At 55.2% G+C, this 22,035-nt stretch overlaps 1 protein-coding gene across 1 annotated transcript in view; it reads right to left on the bottom strand.

Moving 5' to 3' along the window:
- The window catches only part of LOC144949647 (beta-1,4-galactosyltransferase 6-like), a 43,496-nt gene that overhangs the window by 4,514 nt on the left and 16,947 nt on the right, over nucleotides 1-22,035 (bottom strand). Inside the window, 4 exon segments of the mRNA XM_078879632.1 lie at nucleotides 320-436; nucleotides 5,481-5,605; nucleotides 6,936-7,049; nucleotides 8,112-8,240. Of these exon segments, the coding sequence (XP_078735758.1) occupies nucleotides 320-436; nucleotides 5,481-5,605; nucleotides 6,936-7,049; nucleotides 8,112-8,240 (485 nt within the window).

The following is a 22,035-nucleotide window of genomic DNA, read 5'->3' as shown; positions in this document are numbered from 1 at the left end:
CGATTGCTTGTGTTGCAGTCGAAACGTCGTGAATATTTTTTATTGTTTATTTTTTATTTCCCTTCTACGCGACTTTACCGAAACAACCAAGAAGATGAATCCCTGCAGTCATGAAAGCTTTAAATCGAAATGAGCCACACAGCGCCGTCTAGCGCGTCGCGCCTCTAACAGCGCCGCCCCTCTTAGCGCCGCTTAGCAACGAGTTGCGGAGAGTTGCGCCGTGTGGAGCGGTCCGAGCGTCGAGGAGCAGTGTGGTGAAACGAGGGAGTTGCCACGAAGCGATTCGTGACGAGGTGCGATGAGGTGGGCGCTCGCTAACCTGCTCGATGAGGTAGAAGGCGAACTCGAGGCGCTGGCGCTGCAGCATGGGAACGAGGTGGCGCAGCAGGATGGGCAGGTGCTCGTGCCGATTGCGGAACGGGATGAGGATGGCGACCTGCACCGCACGCACGAAACCCCAGCTACACCACATGCACCTCGGCTAAGCAGCCAACATGCACCTCTCGTTACACCTGCGAGCACGGCCGCCCCCACCACGTGCACACCACAACACTCAAGCCCAACACACGCGCGCGCACACACACACGCACGCGCGCACACACACACGCGCGCGCACACACACACACACACCCACACACACACACGCCCGCACACACGCACCCACACACACACACGCACCCACACACACACACGCACCCACACACACACACACACGCACCCACACACACACACGCACCCACACACACACACACGCACCACACACACGCGCACCCACACACACACCCACACACGCACACACACACCCACACACGCACCCACACACACGCGCGCACACACACACACCCGCACACACACCCACCCACACACGCACCCACACACAAAACGCACCCACACACACACACGCGTGCACACCTGCATGCTGGCCCCACACGCACGGCTCGGCACAGACACTCGACACAACCGCACGCGTCACCACTACAAATCGCACTCTCCCCATCGCTCACTCACACCACAACCCTCTCACCCACCATCCAACACGCTCGCACACTAGACATTCTCACCCACGCACACACGCACACAAAGATAAAAACAAAGATCCCCCGTATAGCCTTAACAGACTGTAGGGGCAAGTGCTGTTAGCGAGCACCTATAAAGGCCGGCACGGCACACGAGGGGGTGGGTGGCCAACACCACGCCCGGCCGCCTTTGTCTCCCTAGCGGCGATGTTTACACATCACACCAGGTACTCATTTGAGGCTGAGTCGACCTAGGGGAGGCCCAGGCCCGGTTTAGATAATCGTCACTGGTGTTTGCCGTGAGCGGGAATCGAACCCGGGTCGCCAGGATCGTAGCGCAGCGCAGCGCTAACCGCTACAACCACCGCTCCCCACACCTTCAGAGGGTTCATGCCAAGGTCAGAGTTCGTGGGTCACCGGGACGCGACCGCGTGCTGGGGGTGGGAGAGGCGGCGGGGTAGGGTGGGGGGATGGGGTGGGGGCTGTGCGGCGGGGGAGGGGGAGGTAGCGGCTGCGGCGACTGGACAGGAGCCAGGCACAACACGCGGCGGCCGTGGCGGCGTGGCGGGCCGTGGCTAAACTCCGCTCCCCAATTTAGATCGTAAACGACCAAACTCATTAAGCGCCACCGCCGCCACCACGACAACAACAACAACAATGGGAGAAGGAGGGGGAGTGGGGGAGAGGGGAGTTTGGCGGAGGAGAGGAGGCTCGAGGAGCGGCCAAAACGGAGCAATTAAATCGGTGAAGGAATGTGTTCATAATGCGAGGGGGGGGGGGTGCTCGTGTGGGCCACCAGGTCACGTGGCCAAAGCAGAAGGACCTCCCTGGTGCCGCCACACACACAGGGCGAGTCGTGGCCACGAGCCGAGCCGCGTCCGCACGGAGACGCGGCCGCGGCCACGGCTAGCATCGGCGATGAGCCACGGATCTGGAAGGGTCCTTCCTGTGCACCGCTAACCCCCACCCCCCCCCCCCCGCAGACCCCCAACCCCGCCCCGCCCCCACCCTCCTTCACCAACCACAGCCGGGATCTTGTGGGGGATCTCAAAAGCTAAGCAGGGTTTTGTGAGACTGGTTTGTACCTTGAGACTCAACTGTGTTGTCCGTTACATTTCGATTTAAAGCTTTCGTGACTGCAGGGATTCATCTTCTTGGTTCTTTCGGTAAAGTCACGTAGAAGGGAAGTAATAAAATAATAAAAATAAAACGTAATAAAATAATTCTCACGACGTTTCGGCCACAACGCAAGCAGCCGTTCCTCAGGTGAAGAACAGGTCTGTCGAGAAGACAGAGTCTGAAACGTCGTGAGAATTATTTTATTATGTTTTATTTTTATTATTTTATTACTTCCCTTCTACGTGACTTTACCGAAAGAACCAAGAAGATGAATCCCTGCAGTCACGAAAGCTTTACATCGAAATTTAACTGGTTGGTAACTTCACTTATTGATCGTAGAACCCGCCTGGGAAAAGCGATCGTCAGGGTTGTTCGTCTTGAATTGCCAGATGGGCGGCCAGCAGATGGCAGGGCGAGCATTGCCATCTTGATAATTGTTTTTTTACCCTTCTATCTGGCAACAAAACTGACACCTTTTTTACAAGGAGTCATGTTTGCATTGACCACAATACCTGCGGTCGGAATGCAAACAAAAAACACAACTCTGATAATGTATGCACTGTCCTTGAAGTTGATTGGTCCACGCCCGAGACAGCTTTTCTTAGAGCCTAGTCTCACATGGTGTTGGACCAGATGACGCCAAAAGGCGCACAACTCAAGGACAATGCACCATCAGAGTATGAGAGCTCGGGGTAAGCATTTACACCATTGGAACCTCCTTTGCCAGTAAAAAATATGATAATTGGTTTTTTTACCCTTCTATCTGGCAACAAAACTGACACCTTTTTTTACAAGGAGTCATGTTTGCATAGACCGCAATACCTGCAGCCATAATGCAAACAAAAAAACAGAACTCTGATAATATATGCACTGATAATATATGCAAAAAAGGTGTCAGTTTTGTTGCCAGATAGAAGGGTAAAAAAAACAATTATCATATTTTTTGCTGGCAAAGGAGGTTCCAATGGTGCAATTGCCATCTTGACTCCACCTGTGCGGCGCTATGAGCCCGACACTTCCATTTTTTGTTTTTTTGCGCGAGGTTGCTCCGGGTTTTTCGCTCCCACTTGAAGCCAAAACTCCCGGAGTGGAACGGGCAGAACATCACGCCAATGCAGCAAGCAGGATCACCCACCAGCACACAAGCGCCTTGAGACTCGGTGAGGCTTACCCAAGGTACATGAGGAACGTTGCCCATAGACTAAGATTGCCGAAAGACTCACACCACCGGTAGACTAACACCGCCCGTAGACTAACACTGCCCATAGACTCAACAACTGCCCGTAGACTAACACTGCCCACAGACTAACACCGCCCACAGACTAACACCGCCCACAGACTAACACCGCCCACAGACTAACACCGCCCATAGACTCAACACCGCCCATAGACTAACACTACCCATAGACTCAACACTGCCCGTAGACTAACACCGCCCATAGACTAACACCACCCATTGACGAAGATTGGGCGTAGACTAACATTGCCCAAAGACTCACATTGCCTGTAGAGTAACATTCTTGTGCACTAACATTATGGATATTTTTTTTTCTAATCTGTGCTTGTGCATCACTGCTAACGCAGCAGCATCACCAAAACATTTGTTAAGCATTCACGGGGCCGCTAGTAGCCTGGAGTAGGTGTCACGTGACCGAGCAGTAGCCACGGGCCCATCGTGGGAGTTATACTGGATGTGGTGTGCCGGGTGCAGAAATATTGGCCAAAAAATGTAACTATCCACAAGAGATCGATCGCACAGTCACACACCCACACAGTGACCGAGGTATGCACGCTCACTTTCACACGCGTGTTCACACGCCAACGGTGCCGCACACTCACACGCGTGCTCAGGCACGCACGCTCACTCAGGCAGCACATGCACATCCGCGATCTCGCACGCACACGATGTGCTTTCTCTCACCTACACACACACAACATGTGCACGCTCGCATACACACTGCGCGCTCACGCCCACACACAATCTGCGTGCTCACAAAGACCCCCGTGCAGCCTCTAACAGACTGTTGAGGCAAGTGCTACTAGCGAGTAGCAGCACCTATGAAGGCAGGCACGGCACACGAGGGCATGGGGGTGACCAACACCACGCCGGGCCACCTTTGTCTCCCTAGTGGCGACGATTACAAACCGCGCCAGGTAACCTATTTGAGGCCGAGTCGACCTAGGGGGAGGCCCAGGACCGGTTCAGATAATCGTCACTGGGGTCGCCGGGTTTGTGGGGCAGCGCGCTCACCACTACCGCTCGTGCTTGCCCGCACGCGCACGCACGCGCACGCACGCGCACGCACACGCACGCACACGCACGCACTGGTTGCGCTAGCTGCCTGCACTTGTTCGCCTCTCTACTGTGCAATGGGTAACCGGAGCGTGTGCATCTTCCTCCGGGTGTGGGCTTCACGCAATCGGCCGTCTATACACAAATCCGCAGCTCAAGTCCTCCATGACCAGGTCCTCATCCTCAGACTTTTACCATAAAATGACAGAGCTCTACCCCGAGCCTTAACCCTACACTCACCTAGCTCTAAGCCATAGCTTTAACCCTAACCTTAACTCTAAAGTTGCCTAGCCCTAGCCTTAACGCTAACCCTAGCCTTAACCATAAACAGACCCAGCCTTAACCCTACACTCACCTAGCTCCAACCCCAACTCTCATCCTAACAAGAGCTCTCGGCCCTAACCTAGCTCCAACCCCGACTCTCATCCTAACAAGAGCTCTCGGCCCTAACCTAGCTCCAACCCCAACTCTCATCCTAACAAGAGCTCTTGGCCCTAACCTAGCTCCAACCCCAACTCTCATCCTAACAAGAGCTCTTGGCCATAACCTAGCTCCAAACCCCAACTCTCATCCTAACAAGAGCTCTCGGCCCTAACCTAGCTCCAACCCCGACTCTCATCCTAACAAGAGCTCTCGGCCCTAACCTAGCTCCAACCCCAACTCTCATCCTAACAAGAGCTCTCGGCCCTAACCTAGCTCCAACCCCAACTCTCATCCTAACAAGAGCTCTCGGCCCTAACTGAACTCTCTTCCTAACATTAACCTAGCTCGGCTCCCAAACCTCACATAACCCTCACCTAGCTCTCAGCCTAACGCCAACCTAGCCCCAAGCCCTGGCCTCTAATCATACTCGTCTGTCGCTTGCTGCTGGTCTAGGGTCTCTGGCAGTGCTGGCAGGGGGTGTTACTAGCGGGCAGCAGCAGCAGCAGCAGGGCAGCAGCAGCAGCAGCAGGGCAGCAGCAGCAGGGCAGCAGCAGCAGCAGGAGCAGCAGCAGCAGCAGCAGGAGGAGCAGCAGCAGCAGCAGTAGCAGGAGCCGGGTGACGGCACGTACCCTCCAGAGGGGCTGGCAGTCGCTGGGCTTCCAGTGTCCACCCGGCTTGAGCTCCCAGGGCGAGTCCATCGAGCGCAGCACATTGTCCATCGTCGTCTCGCTCATGTTCACATCCATGGGGCCCTCTGCACACACGCACACACAGGCACGCACACGCGCACACACACACACGCGCGCACGCGCACACACACACGCACACGCGCACACACACACGCACACGCGCGCACGCACAAACACACACACGCACGCACGCACACACGCACACACGCACACACGCACAAACACACACGCACAAACACACACACACGCACGCACACGCACGCACAGGTGTTTACACACAAATACAACGAGCGACCCCTCTAGCCATACAAGGCTGTTGGGGCAAGCACGGTTTTAATGAGCACACGGTGCGGTGTGTAAACGTAACAGCTGGGAGGAGACAAAGGCGACCGGGCGTGGTCCCGGACACACCACAGCACCAGCTGCCCTTCGCCACCACGTGGCGTCACGACGGTGACGTCACCACGGTGACGTCACCTCGGTGCTTGTGCTGGGCTAGGTGCGCTTTCGAGGCCGTCACGTCAAATATCAAAGGTTCTCCGTTGGTAGGAAGTCATGGGACAGACTGCGATATTATGGGTTGTCCGACTGGCACGTCAAAGAAGACGCACTGGTCACGTGCGCTCCCCCACCGTGCCTATTCGCTGCGTTTCAGCCGACCCGGCGCTCCGCTCGTTGCTATTGCCGAGCGTCACAAAGACAAAGGTCCCCCCTAGAGCCTCTAACAGGCTGCCGAGGCAAGAGCTGTGTGGCGAGCACACCGGTGAAGGCGCACGAAGAAGTGGGTGGCCAGCACCACGCCCGGCCGCCCTCACCGCCGCGAGTGGCGATGTTTGCACGCCGAGAACCTGGCGCTAACTGGAGGCCGGAGCAAACGTAGGGGAGGGCCCGTAGGAGGACCTCGGAGTCGCCGGGGTCAGAGGGCAATGCGCTAACCACTGCACCACCGCTCTCGGTGCCCTTTGCGTCGCACGCGGACGCACCGCAGGCACACGCACACGGACGCACGCGCACACGGACGCACCGCAGGCACGCGCACACGGACGCACGCGCACACGGACGCACGCGCACACGGACGCACGCGCACACGGACGCACGCGCACACGGACGCACGCGCACACGGACGCACGCGCACACGGACGCGCGCGCACACGGACGCGCGCGCACACGGACGCGCGCACACACGGACGCGCGCACACACGGACGCGCGCACACACGGACGCGCACACACACGGACGCGCACACACACGGACGCGCACACACACGGACGCGCACACACACGGACGCGCACACACACGGACGCGCACACACACGGACGCACACACACACGGACGCGCACACACACGGACGCACACGCACACGGACGCACGCGCACACGGACGCACGCGCACGTACTCATGGAGGGCAGGCGCGAGGGGCAGGTCATGTGCGGCAGGTAGGTGAAGTTCTCCGGCAGGTAGGTGCCGGTCGGCATCATGTAGTCACTCGCGTTGTAGCCGTCCAAGTAGTCTGCACCACGCACCACACACCACGCACAGTGCACCACTCTCACCGGGGACCCACTCTCGCCGCGCAACTGTGTGCGGTGTCGTGTGGTGTAGGTGTTGTGTGTGCGTGCGAGTGTGTAGTGTAGGTGGGCGGGCGGTGTGTGACTGTGCGGTGTGAGTGTGTAGTCTAGGTGTGTGCGTGTGTACGTGTGTGCATGTGTGCTTGCGGTGTGTGACTGTGCTCTAAGGTGTGTGTGTGCGGTGCGTGACTGTGCGGTGTGAGCGTGTAGTCTAGGTGTGTGTGTGGTGTGTGTGTGTGTGTGTGGTGTGAGTGTGCAGTCTAGGTGTGTGTGTGGTGTGTGTGTGGTGTGACTGTAGTATAGGTGTGTGTGTGGTGTGTGTGTGGTGTGAGCGTGTAGTCTAGGTGTGTGTGTGTGGTGTGTGTGTGGTGTGAGCGTGTAGTCTAGGTGTGTGTGTGGTGTGTGTGTGGTGTGAGTGTGCAGTCTAGGTGTGTGTGGTGTGTGTGTGTGGTGTGAGTGTGCAGTCTAGGTGTGTGTGTGTGGTGTGTGTGTGTGGTGTGAGTGTGCAGTCTAGGTGTGTGTGTGTGGTGTGTGTGTGGTGTGACTGTAGTCTAGGTGTGTGTGTGGTGTGTGTGTGGTGTGAGTGTGCAGTCTAGGTGTGTGTGTGTGGTGTGTGTGTGTGGTGTGAGTGTGCAGTCTAGGTGTGTGTGTGTGTGGTGTGTGTGTGTGTGTGTTGTGTGAGCGTGCAGTCTAGGTGTGTGTGTGGTGTGTGTGTGGTGTGAGTGTGCAGTCTAGGTGTGTGTGTGTGGTGTGTGTGTGGTGTGAGTGTGTAGTCTAGGTGTGTGTGGTGTGAGTGTGCATTCTAGGTGTGTGTGTGTGGTGTGGTGTGTGGTGTGTGTGTGTGTAGTCTAGCTGTGTGTGGTGTGTGTGTAGTCTAGGTGTGTGTGTGGTATGAGTGTGTGGTATGAGTGTGTGTGTGTAGTGTAGGTGTGTGTGGTGCGAGTGTGTAGTCTAGGTGTGTGTGTGGTATGAGTGAAATCTCCCCGCGCGAGTGCGGTGCGTACCGGTGCCGTTGCCCGTGCCGTTCTTGCGCATGCCGTGCCGAATCTGCTCGTACACCTGGGCTCCGATAGTCCGCATGTTGTTCCGTATCATAATGCTGCTGGCTTGCACCATGAACAGGTACTGGTTGGCTGTGTCGACGAAACGCACCGGGAGACAACAACGAGACCGCGTCCACGTTAGAACGGCAACCACGGTGCAGTCGCGCCGTCACGACAACGACGGTCATTCGCAAACCAGGGGACACGGCAAACGCGGCGGCGACGATCGCAACGCCACAACGCGACCGGTCGGATCGTAGCCGCGTTGTCGCCGCCGCCGCCGCAAAAACCTGCCAACATCTTCTTGGTTCTTTCGGTAAAGTCACGTAGAAGGGAAGTAATAAAATAATACAAATAAAACATAATAAAATAATTCTCACGACGTTTCGGCCACAACGCAAGCAGCCGTCCCTCAGGTGAAGACCAGGTCTGTCGGGGAGACAGCGTTGTCTCTCCGGAAATAATAAAATAATAAAAATAAAACATTTAAAAATAATTCTCACGACGTTTCGGGCACAACGCAAGCAGCCGTCCCTCAGGTGAAGAACAGGTCTGTCAGGGAGACAGCGCTTATTTTATTACTTCCCTTCTACGTGACTTTACCGAAAGAACCAAGAAGATGAATCCCTGCAGTCACGAAAGCTTTACATCGAAATTTAACCTGCCAACAACCACAGCGCACCTACAGACGCGGGGTGGTTAAAGCGGATTGTGGGATATCTTGGTGCCCCCCGCCCCGCCACCCCCGTCTCAGCCCTGATTTATTGTTGATGCTGCTGCTGCTGCTGAATTGGCAGTGGTGATGCACAAGCACAAATAACAACAAGACTCGACGCATTCGTCAATAACGACACGTGTGTGTGACTGTGCGTGCGTGACCCTAAACACTTTTTTTTATTAAAATATTTTCACCTGGAAAACCGCTTGAGATAAAACACCTCATTTGCAAGGGTGTCAAATTGACACACACACACACAGCAAACATGTAACGATACGTGTACAAACAATGTATATCCATAACCCGTACAGTATGCAATTATGCAACTAGTATCACAAGACAAAGGTCAATCGACTCAACATCTAGATTGAAGACAAAGGTCCCCCGTATAGCCCTTACTAGACTGTTGGGGCAAGTGCTGTTAAGCGAGCAGCACCTATGACGGCCAGCCACGGCACACGAGGGTGTGGGTGGGCCAGCACCACACCCACCCGGCCACCTTTGTCTCCCCGGCGGCGATGGTTACACCCCACACCAGGCACTCGTTTGAGACGGTCAAGCTGGGGGAGGCCCAGGACCGGTTCCGATAATCGTCCCTGGTGTTGGTGGCCATGGGCAGGAATCGAAGTCGGGTCCTTGGGTTTGTATCAGAGGTCGCAACCGGGTACCCGATACCCGTACCCTACCCGATACCCGGCTACCCGTACCCGGCCGGGTACGGGTAGCTGGGGTAGCCGTTTGCGACCCTGGTGCGGCCGGGTACGGGTAGGCCGTGAGTCACCGGTGAGTCACCGTTTGTCACTCATTTCGGGTAGGATACGGGTAGGGAACGGGTACCCATTTGCGACCCTGGTGCGGCCGGGTACGGGTAAGGAATCAAAACCCGTTTGCGACCTCTGGTTTGTATCGTCAAGCTCTGCACGACTGCCTCCCACGTAACAAGGGATATCACACCCAGACACACACACACATATCAATATACTAATTATCTATATATCACCGTAACAGCCGCATTTAAGTCCTTGGAGACTAAGCCCAGTCGAGGCTTTGTGGTATGTTTTCGAAAGTCGAAAAACAGAAAGGGATTATTGCGGCTCGAATGAGCACCGCTGCGGTGGCCAATCCTCCTCTTCACAGCCCTGAGACGAGTCGATGAAATGCCACCTTCCTATGGCGGCGGCGGGGGGGGGGAGCTACGCAGCACGCGGCCTGTGATCCATCCAGCGCTGCGCGGAGGCAGCGGCAAGCGGGGTCCCGGCAGAGGTTGCAAACGGGTTTTGATTCCTTACCCGTACCCGGCCGTACCTGTACTCTACCCGTACCCGGCCGGGTATCGGGTACCTGATTGCGACCTCTGGGATGAAGCCATGTTGCAGGCGCGGGTGCGTTGATTCTAGGAACTTGAATTGTGAGAAGAGACAAGACTTTGGGAAATGAGTGACAAACGGTGACTCACCAAGTGACTCAAGGCCTACCCGTACCCGGCCGCGCCAGGGTCGCAAACGGATACCCGTACCCGGCCGGGTACGGGTAACCGGGTATCGGGTAGGGTACGGGTATCGGGTACCCGGTTGCGACCTCTGGGTCCCGGTGGATCACCGCGCAGGTAAACCGCGAAAACTCCGTTCCCGTCTCGGCGTCCAGGAGGTGCCGTACCCCGGCTCGCCAGGAGAGGGCGCCGCCGCAAAATATTTGGACTCCCACCTGTCCCATCTATTCCATCTATTCCATCTGTCCATCTGTTCCATCTGTTCCATCTGTTCCATCTGTTCCATCTGTCCCATCTATCCCATCTATTCCATCTATTCCATCTGTTCCATCTGTTCCATCTATTCCATCTGTCCCATCTGTTCCATCTGTCCCATCTATTCCATCTGTCCCATCTATTTCACCTGTCCCATCTGTTCCATCTATTCCATCTGTTCCATCTGTTCCATCTGTTCCATCTATTCCACCTGTCCCATCTGTCCCATCTGTCCCATCTATTCCACCTGTCCCACCTGTTCCATCTGTTCCATCTGTTCCATCTGTCCCTTATATTCCATATGTCCCATCTGTAACACACGGGTTTCCTGCCACGCGCTCATTAATTGGCTAATAACACCTTAATGTATAGAGGACGGCAGAGTTTGGGGTGGCAGTGGAGGGGGAGAAGCAGGACATTTGGCGCCGGCTCATTGCCTGGCTGCTGCTGCCTCCCCGCTCGTCCGTGGTTCATCCTCGCACCTCCGAGTCGTGCCCCCCCCCCGCCACTCTCTCTCGCTCTCTCGCTCGCTCACGTAGCAATGCTCTCCATCGTCGTCCTCGTCTCGAGGAGCGAGCGAGAGCGCGAGCCGACACTGCGTGGCAGCGAGGCAGTGTTACAAGTTGAAATTAATGATTACTAAGTGTATCAACCTTGTACGTGTTGCACACTCCACACGCGCGCGCATGCAGCCCCCGCCACGTGTCTCACCAATACAGTAAAATCACCAAGGTTCACCATTGCCCAATCCCTTTGGGGAGGCCATGTGGTGACAGCGTACAGCCGTAGACACTATGGGGACCCCAATTAGCGCTTTTCCCGACGGCTTACAACGATGAGTCAAAACAAAAAGCGCTACGGGAGAAAGCGTGCAGGCTCGGGGTGGGGTGGGGGCACGACTCCCCCGCGTGTGCCTAGCAATGCACATTATGAAGCGTGGTCGCAACGTTGAAAATAACAATAATTTGGACTTCTAAGTCTCATGTGAAATGTGTAAACTACTAGGTAAGGCCCACCGAGCTATCAAGCGAATTTTTCAGATGGCCACAAATGATAGCGCGTCGATTCTAAATGTGGAGGGGAAAAAGAACGGGAGGACCTGGAGAAAAATCCACGCGACCACCACGGGAGAAAGAGAGAGAGAGAAAGAACACGCAGACGCCAAATATACGACAGGCATCGGTCAGGGTTCGAGATCGAACCCACGACCTCCCGCATACCAGGCGAGGGAGTTAACAGCCCAGCGCCCTCGTGTAGTTTGCGATCTGGAAGCGATGAGATGGGAGCAGGTGGATGGCTTCACTATTCTGGAAAAATCGCCCCGATCATGTTGGACGTGATGACCAGCGAAACGTCGCACTGTTCAAATTGTAAACGTTGTGGATTTACTCTCCAACACACCGGTGGGCTGAAGGAGTATACTACACTACACTACTGTACACTGCACTATACACTACACTACACACGACAGTACACTAGTAACTAATTGGCGCGTTTTGCTTACGTGACTAATCCCTTACCGATTGGCTGTGTCGGGTGGCGGAGGGTTACGACACATTCATACTTACGCCATCTAACCCCAAAAACCTTTATTACGGGAGCCCATTGCCCCGTCAGCGGCTCACGTTCCACTGCCATTCTCCCCCCCTTCGTGGCGTGAAGCCGCAGCGTGGAAACTGGGAACCGTTTCTGAGAATCGCACGCTTTAGCGCCGCCTCGCCTTCCGCAAAGCACCGGTACACGGCAGCGTGCTGGTACAAGTGCTGCCCCCCCCCAACCCTCTCCCAAGGGTGTCACGTGACCGCCGCCATGCACGGAACAACTCTCTCCGTCTCAGTCCTCGTTTCGCCGCTGCCCCCGCCTGGGTGGGCAGCCTGCACCTTGCAGCTCTTTGCACGCGAAGGCGTGGAGCTGCGTGGAGCTGCGTGGAGCTGCGTGGAGCTGCGTGGGAGTCACACGACTCCTTGCGGTTTGCGGGTTTGCGGCACTCCCGGCCAGAGTTGTGCGTGGGTGAACGTCCGTGTGAACGTCCGTGCATTCGGCCTGCAGCACGTATTCGTGATTTGAATTGCCGGTCAGGATTGCAAGACACACCCTGCAGCCCACCCCACCACCACCACCACCACCGACTCCCACACCTGTTCTGTCAAGAGTACACACACGCGCACACACACACACGCGCACACACACACACACACACGCGCACACACACGCACTCACCTGCGAGGCATCTCCCATATCCACCCAGATGCACCTGCTACAGGGCCCCTTCTCAAAAGTGCGTGGGGCGGGGAGGGAGGAAGTGGTGAGAGGTCAGATATACTCTATCCTGCGATCCAGGTGGGGTGGGCGGCGAGGGTTGCAGAAGAAGCAGCGGAGGGGGGACGGTGCGATGGGGAGGGAGGTGGGGGGGGTGGTGGTGGAGGGGGGTGGTCAGTGTTTGGGAGCGTCCGATGCCAGAGTGCAAAACCACGTCGGATTGGGGGGGGGTAAAACCCAGAACGCTTTGCATGATCGTTACCACAACTCCTCCTCCTGTTCCCCGTTACCACAACTTTGCCTCGTTAAGGCAACAAGGCTCGTTAACACAACACCACCAAGAGGGGGGGTGGGTGGGTGGGGGTGGCGGTGGCTACACCGTGACGACGGCCGGCAATGTTTGCCCGGTGCTTTTGTTGTGCCGCGTCGCTCGCCCGCTCGCCTGCCCGCTCGCCTGCCCGCTCGCTCGCCCGATCGTCTGTCCATCCGAAATGTGATCCCGGGAAGGGTGACACATTTTTCTCCCCATGGGGCGCTGCGCTTTGTCACGGCAAATAAGCCGGAGGAGCCTCGTCGGCCTGGGTTCGCTCTCAAGTGCTGGATTAGAGGCCCCTCGGGACCACTCGGTCCCTTCCTTCACCAACCCGCAAAGACCAACGTGATCAAGCATGGTCGACCAGCAAAAGATTGACCATGGCTGATGATGGTGACGAAGGGCGACAGGCGGGACGGCCAACGCCGTGGAGATGGAGCGATGTTAATTGGCCCTCGAGCGGTTCCCGCGGACTTCACAGAGGACTCGGTCGATAATTACAGAGCGAATTTCGATTCAAAGCTTTCGTGACTGCAGGGATTCATCTTCTTGGTTCTTTCGGTAAAGTCACGTAGAAGGGAAATAATAAAATAATAAAAATAAAACGTCGTGAGAATTGTATTTTATAATGTTTTATTTTTATTATTTTATTATTTCCCTTCTACGTGACTTTATTGAAAGAACCAAGAAGATACAGACCGAATGTTTCGTCTCATCCACCACTCACTCACCAGACCGCAGGTCCCAACACTCACCCACTCACTAAACCACACACCCACCCACCCACTCACTCACCCACTCACTCACTCACGCACTCACTCACCCACCCACCCGCCCACCACCCCACTGACCTCACCTCACCCACTCACCTCACCTCACCCACTCACCTCACCTCACCCACTCACCTCACCTCACCCACTCACCCCAGGTCACCCCACTTCGATTCACCCTTCTGTCCTCGCACGCTCCACTTACAAAAATTCCCTCCCATCATCGTCACTATCTCCCAACCCCCCCCCACCTCCACCCCCCAAGTTCTTATCGTAACCTTGCTCGGTTCAACAAAAAAACGCATTCACTCGATTCCGTATTACAGACAACGATGGGGGGGGCCGCTGTGTTGTTCCGAGGCCCGGCCGCTTGGCGTTTCGAGACGAGGCAGTCGGTCCCCTCGGTGGGCAGAGTTCCCCCCCAAACCCAAACGCCCCCCCCCCCCCCCCCACCGTTTAGGAACCCGACGGGCGAACTTTCATCGGGAACGGCAAAACCCACGAGAGCACAAGCAGCACAAGCAGCAGCGATGGAAGAGCGCGATAACGAGGCGACTGACCGCCCGGCCGGGTGAGCGAGTCAAATCGGAATGACCCCCCCCCCCCCTGACTCTCGCCCCCCCCCCCGCCCCCTGACTCCAGGGGGGGGGGGGATCAGGGAGGGGAACTGAGAGTGAGAGATCCCCAGGTGACACCGGAATGACCGGAATGAGGAAACTGTGAAAGGCGCACACACAGAAAGACACACACATCCACGGCACGGCCACTTGACAGCAGCAGGGGCTCAAAGGGTGGGAGATGGCTCGCCCAGCAACGGACTGTTGACTCCGTCTGCTGTGCGGAGCTTCGGAGCGGAATCGATCCCCGGGTTTTTTTTTAAATCCTTTATATTAAGTTCACTTGCTTGCTTGCGCGCTTACAGCCGTGCAAATCTTTCGGTCGATTTTAACCACCCACTTCCCGTGATCCAATCGAGCTGACATTTTGCACACAGACTCGTTGTGCGTGACAATTAATTTTCGTGAAAAAAAATTTCCTACATTTTACACTGTTTAGGGAAATTTTTTTAAATATTTAATTACCAATTGCTTAATGCTGGCAGACAATCATCTGACCCATAGGTGGCAGCCATCTCAAGCCAGAGGACGTGAGGACTCTAGCCGCCACGCATATAAAGGATTTAGAGTGAAAAACTTTGTTTTTACGGGTTAATTTTTTTTTTACCTCCGACACAAAGTCAAACGCTCATTCGTAGCTTCGATTTTTGTTTTTCCTCACAAACATCCTGACGCAGCAGCACCCCCCCTCCTGCCCCCCCCGGGATATTGGGAAACTTTTCCAATCATCATCATCATCCTTGCACGTGCTTGAAATGCCACCGCAACTGATCGTGTTTTTGTACTGTTTGTTGTTGTAGTGTTCTTACCCGCCCCGACTGGACATCTGTGAAAAAGAGCTTCACAGCTTATCGGATTCCTCCAACGTATAAAGCACCTTACAATTGCCATCTCATCACAACAAGGACCCCCCCCATGCCCACAGTGGCAGCTGCCCCTGTGCGGCACAAGGTACTTAGGCACCTGTGTGTACGTACGTAGAACTTCTTTTGCACCGTACATAGCCAACCGTGCTGATCGGAGGCGCGGGGGAAGGGCAACGAACTAAACGCACACGCAGTGAGCAGTTGCAAGGACGTACATTTTCAATCTGGATGATGTAAAAGTGCCACAGCTCCCGCTAACTTTCTAATAATCGGAAGGAAGAGCGTTCCAGACGGCCGCAGGAGCGCGACGATGCGGTCACCGCCGTCTTTGTTCGATGGGCAGAGAAAATCCGCTTGCGAGGATGGCCGGAGTTCGCGTGGTGGGAATTAGTCTGCCAGTCGATGTTTGCCAAGTGTTTCCCAATTGAGTAATTTGGGGTGTTCTCTTAGAAGAGAATAACGCAACAAAATCCAACGTGCACCGTGACTGCGGCACGCAATGGCCTACTCTTTACGCATTGCGTCAGCGGATCTTTGCGAAGCTGATGGCACGTGGAGTTTTCATGGTCAACACAGTCTCACTTGATGCAGCAATCGTGCTGTGACAGTTCCACCTGAAGACGGAAGCTTGTGTTGCCTCCGAAACGTCGTGATTTTTATTTTACTTTTATGAATTTAAATTTTTTACCTATGTGACTTTACCGAAAAAACCTAATAATACAGTCGCAGTATATTAACCAGGGCGGCTGGCAGGATTCGAACCGCGAACCTCTGCGGCAAGCGGCGAACACCCAACCGCTCGGCCATGTCACCGTTTGTAGTTTCGTGGTTGCTTAATTTTGGGGGCCCACAGGGACCCCATCAGGAACAACAGGGACCCTCGCGGGGACCAATAGGGACCCCACAAGTGTACCGTGGGCATGACGGCCGAAGCTGACCTCCCCGTGACTCGGTGAAGACGTTTCCGTGTGCGTGAAAACGGCCCTAAACAATGGACTAAGCAACAACGGGTGGGTGTGTATGTATTTTTAAACCTAAAGGTTTTTATCAGCGCGATAACGCTAAAACTATATAAAGCAACAGATATCCCCGCGGGTAATAACGTGGGACACTAAACCAGGGGCACCGTCTTCCCCCACTAACGGAGGGGAAAGGGTCAGGGCCAAGTGAGATGAAATGCTGACAGCCTGCTACGGGGTTTGTGCACGTCTGCTAATTAGAGACATTACATCGGCCGTAAAGGCGGGCAAGGAGGCGCTGCTTGGACAGGACATCGCTCGGGAGGAGACGATGGCATCCTGGTGGTCAAGACCGACAGCGGACGGGCAACCAAAGGAAGGAACGCGCGTGCGCCCGAGGATGACGTCAAAACTCGTGGAGATGGAGCAATGAAATTAGTACTATTTGCTCAGACTAAATGTCGATTTAAAGCTGCTTTCGTGACTGCAGGGATTCATCTTCTTGGTTCTTTCGGTAAAGTCACGTAGAAGGGAAATAATAAAATAATAAAAATAAAACATAATACAATAATTATCACGACGTTTCGGCCACAACGCAAGCAGCCGTCCTCAGGTGAAGAACAGGTCTGTCGGAAAGACAGCGTCTGAATGAAACACAACCAGGCTTGGAGCGTATATTTAAGCTGGGTTGGAAGGGGAAGAGCGCCTTGACTTTACCGAAAGAACCAAGAAGATTACTCAGACTTGTTTTTTTTTTTACCAGGCAAGGCTCACAGAGCAAAGTAGCTTTTTTTCTTTTCCCAAAGCAATCCGGCCACATTTTAAATGATAGGTCAACCATGTGGCTTATCATCAGTATGTGGACATTTAGAGGGGCCAAACACCCTCTAAAACGCGTCACGTTGAGTCGAAGTGTGCAGGGGGAAACCAGAGGAACCGGAGAAAATTCCACGCGATCAGAGATAGCAAGGCACGCCAACTCCAAATATACAGCAGGCGTCAGAGTCCGGATACAACCCACGACCTCCTGCATACCAGGCGAGGTAGTTAACATCTCCTAGCCACCATGATGATGATGAGAAAGAGACACGCAAACTCCAAATACACAGCAGGCGTCAGAGTCGGGAACCAACCCACGAACTCCTGCACACCAGGCGAGGGAGTTAACATCTCCTAGCCACCGTGATGATGATGAGAAAGAGACACGCCAACTCCAAATATACAGCAGGCGTCAGAGTCGGGATCCAACCCACGACCTCCTGCACACCAGGCGAGGTAGTAAACATTTCCTAGCCACCGTGGAGCTCATACTGCAGGAGCCAGATGGATTGTCATGTCGCACTGCGGTGAGAGTTTAATAGATCGCGGCTTACGATCAATAACGTTCGGCCCGTTTATTAATTCCCACTGCTGAATGGAGGGCCTGTATTAGTCCTGCGGGGGATTTGTTTGACCACATCTCATCGGCATTTAAAGCCACGGCCAGGAATCGAACTCTGGCCGCCGGGATTTCGCAGCGGGTTTATGCGAATCACGGCGCTCCCACGCCTGCTTTGAATGGAGGAGCGAACTGCACGGAGGTGGCGGCAAGGCGGGGGGGGGGGCAAGGCAAGAGGGGCACACGAAACAATTACCATGGAAAGTACAACGGAGACCCAAACAAGAACAAAAAAAATCCACGAGTCGGGTGACACATCGCCATAGCCTAGCCGGCGGTAGGACAAAGATGCGGGCACGGCGTGGGCGCGAGTGCGTTTCGAGTGGTTGGGTGGGAGGTGGATCGGAATGGAGGTATGAGGAGTCTGGGGGAGGGGGCGCTGCGGTGGGTGCTGGGGGCGAGTTAATCAGGAGGCCAATGGTTAATGAGTAACTCACGGCGAGGTGGCGATGTTCAAGGAGGAGGAGGCTGTCTTCAACGACGATGTCGCAAGCAAGTGCGCTCACCGTGACGGCTTCGGAGAGCTGCGTTGGAACTTGGAACTTTGGGCGGCAGTGCTGCCTGGCTACCAGTTGGTGGGACGCGCGGGGGAGGCTCTGAAAGAGTGACGAAGAGAAACCGATGCGGACGAGTGGATGGATGGGCTGGGTTGGTAGTAGAGAGCGGTGGTGCAGCGGTTAGCGCGCTCCTCTACGAACCCGGCTATGACCCGAGATTCGATTCCCGCTCACGGCCACCAACGCCGGTGACGATTATGTGAACGCGTCCTGGGCCTCCCCTGGGTCGACTCGGCCTCAAAATGAGTACACCCGGTGCGATGTGTGAACATCGCCACTTTGGGGACAAAGGCGGCCGGGCGTGGCGCTGTCCACCCACAACCCTCGTGTGCCGTGCCGGCCTTCATCGGTGCTGCTAGCGCAAGAAGCACGTGCCCCAAAGTCTGTTCAGGCTGTAGGGGTGGAAGGGAGTGGGTGTGGGGGATCTGTTTCTTGTGCGTAGATGGGAATTTAAGAAACCTGTGCCAGTTGCTTCAACCGCTGCACCGCGGAGATCCGAATGGAGCCGGCGAAACCGTTACGGTGACGGTGTTGGTGGCGCCCATCAGATGACCCAAAAACCACCCACCCCGCTCCCCCCTGCAAGCACCGTAATGGCACACGCGTTTTTTTTTGTTGCGCATAAAGTGGTGGCGGAGACGACGAGGGGGGTTACTGGAGCCAAGCCGAGAGCGCGGCGATGGCTATCGCACGCAACTCGAGAGCAGGAAATAAAAGAGTGGCGAGCGGTGATGGTGGTGGGTGGGTGGTTGGGGTACTCGCGAGCACGGCTCTTCTCGCTGCCCCACACCGGACCTCGCCGAGATGGTGGCGAAATGCGCCACTTGCGATTGTGCGTTCCTGCGCGGAGTTGTGCCACTGCAAGTAGCCCAAGGCCGCCAGCCTCCCGTTTCCACCCAGGCCAAGCGAGACCAATCTAGACGAGGCCAGCGTAAGATTTAGCGGCCAACGTTTTTCCCGATTCGTAGTTGCGCACCTGTGTGTGGCTAGCGGCAGTGTTGCGGTCAGGCGTGCGCTGCGCTACGAAGCCGGCGTGCCGAGTTCGATTTCCTCTCACGGCCAACACCAGTGACTCACGCAGTGACATGCCCCATCACTCACACAGAGACCCATAACCTCGGAGAACCATAGACTCCTAACAGAAACGTACAAACAGTCGAACAGCGACGCACAAACTCGCACGGAGACCCAGGGACTCGCAAGACGTTCCCCACAAATCACACGTCCCGGCAGCGCTCGGTTGACCTCCTCCAGCCACCAGAGGCAGCTACATTCACGCGCACTAATCTAGATTAGAAGTGGTTGTCCCACCTGATGACGGACGCTTGTGTTGCGCCCGAAACGTCGTGATTGAATTTAGTTCATTTTTATACCTACGCGACTTTAGCGAAAGAACCAAAGAGTGTTCACGATCACTGTTAAAATAACGGCTCGATTCACAATCAGCGTTCGCGTTCGGCCGTGTCACCAACTAGCCAAATGTGCGTGCCCGTCGCAGAACCTCCCCCTGCCACCTGACACAGTCAAATGAAATTCGACTGCCGCGTGAACGAGCGCGAGACACGCCGAGACAAAGCGCCAACCCCCAGCCTGACCAGCGTGGTGAAATTACTGGGGAAACTGCCCCCCCCCCACCCCCCGCCACCATGCTTAACCGTACTCTTCCATACCTTCTGTTGCGATGACTTATCATGTTGTTGATTACCCTTTTGGTTTTTCACAACGCCATCATCTCCAATTGTTTATCCGTTTCGATTTAAAGCTTTCGTGACTGCAGGGATTCATCTTCTTGGTTCTTTCGGTAAAGTCACGTAGAAGGGAAATAATAAAAATAAAACATAATAAAATAATTCTCACGACGTTTCGGCCACAACGCAGGAAGACGGCTGCTTGAGTTGTGGCCGAAACATCGTGAGAATTATTTTATTGTTTTATTTTAATTATTTTATTATTTCACTTCTACGTGACTTTACCGAAAGAACCAAGAAGATGTTTATCCGTTGTTACTTTTCCGACGGTTTCATTTCACTTTTCAACAGCCGCTGTGAATAGTATTTGGCCATTCACAGCGATTGCGTGTGTCACCCGCAGCACGCAGACGATGATGCAACTTGCGTCGGACAAGAAAAATATATTAAGACGCCAGACTCAGGCGTGGTGCAAGGCCAGCCACAGCACGGTGGCAAATGGCCCATGGAAAACCACCCGTGCCGTGCACAACCGTGCAACCGCCGCTGTGACCGGCGTGGTAAAGTATGGAGCAAACCCTGCCACACCATCCCCCTCACCGCCAACCACGGAGACATTTGCGAACCTCCCCCCCCCGTCGCCCCATATCTTCGACAGAACAGCAAACGGGTTGCAGAACGGTATGTGCGCAGGCCTCTATGTTGCAAGTCCTTTCTTCACGCGCAGGGCAAATATACATTTGCACGTTTTCCCCTTCCCCGCGGCTATTCATATTTCAAAAACACTTGCTCGCTAAGAACAAAAGGGAGTGCGCATTCGACAAACGCGTGCTGGTGCAATAGATACGTGGGGGGAGGGGGGGGGGGGCGCCAGGTCTGCCTCGCGGCCGACGTCAAAGGTCCCGGCACGACGCGACTCAAAAAAAGAGCAGCTGGAAAGGCCACCAACGCGTTGACTAACTTTGACCTCCAACCCAAACCCACCAACGCGTTGACTAACTTTGACCTCCAACCCAAACCCACCAACGTGTTGACTAACTTTGACCTCCAACCCAAACCCACCAACGTGTTGACTAACTTTGACCTCCAACCCAAACCCAGCAGAGGCCACCAGCGTGTTGACTAACTTTGACCTCCAACCCAAACCCAGCAGAGGCCACCAACGCGTTGACTAACTTTGACCTCCAACCCAAACCCAGCAGAGGCCACCAACGCGTTGACTAACTTTGACCTCCAACCCAAACCCACCAACGCGTTGACTAACTTTGACCTCCAACCCAAACCCACCAACGCGTTGACTAACTTTGACCTCCAACCCAAACCCACCAACGTGTTGATTAACTTTGACCTCCAACACAAACCCACCAACGTGTTGACTAACCTTGGCCTCCAACCCAAACCCAGCAGAAGCCTCCAACGTGTTGACTAACCTTGGCCTCCAACCCAAACCCAGCAGAGGCCACCAACATGTTGACCAACCTTGGCCTCCAACCCAAACCCAGCAGAGGCCACCAACATGTTGACCAACCTTGGCCTCCAACCCAAACCCAGCAGAAGCCACCAACGCGTTGACCAACCTTGGCCTCCAACCCAAACCCAGCAGAGGCCACCAACGCGTTGACCAACCTTGGCCTCCAACCCAAACCCAGCAGAAGCCACCAACGCGTTGACCAACCTTGGCCTCCAACCCAAACCCAGCAGAGGCCACCAACGCGTTGACCAACCTTGGCCTCCAACCCAAACCCAGCAGAAGCCACCAACGCGTTGACTAACCTTGGCCTCCAACCCAAACCCAGCAGAAGCCACCAGCGTGTTGACTAACCTTGGCCTCCAACCCAAACCCAGCAGAGGCCACCAACGTGTTGACTAACCTTGGCCTCCAACCCAAACCCAGCAGAAGCCACCAGCGTGTTGACTAACCTTGGCCTCCAACCCAAACCCAGCAGAAGCCACCAG

Source organism: Lampetra fluviatilis, chromosome 54, assembly GCF_964198595.1.
Source record: "Lampetra fluviatilis chromosome 54, kcLamFluv1.1, whole genome shotgun sequence".
Taxonomy (NCBI): Eukaryota; Metazoa; Chordata; class Hyperoartia; order Petromyzontiformes; family Petromyzontidae; genus Lampetra; species Lampetra fluviatilis.
The sequence above is the reverse complement of the archived record's forward strand: the minus strand, read 5'-3'. Positions and strand labels throughout refer to the sequence as shown.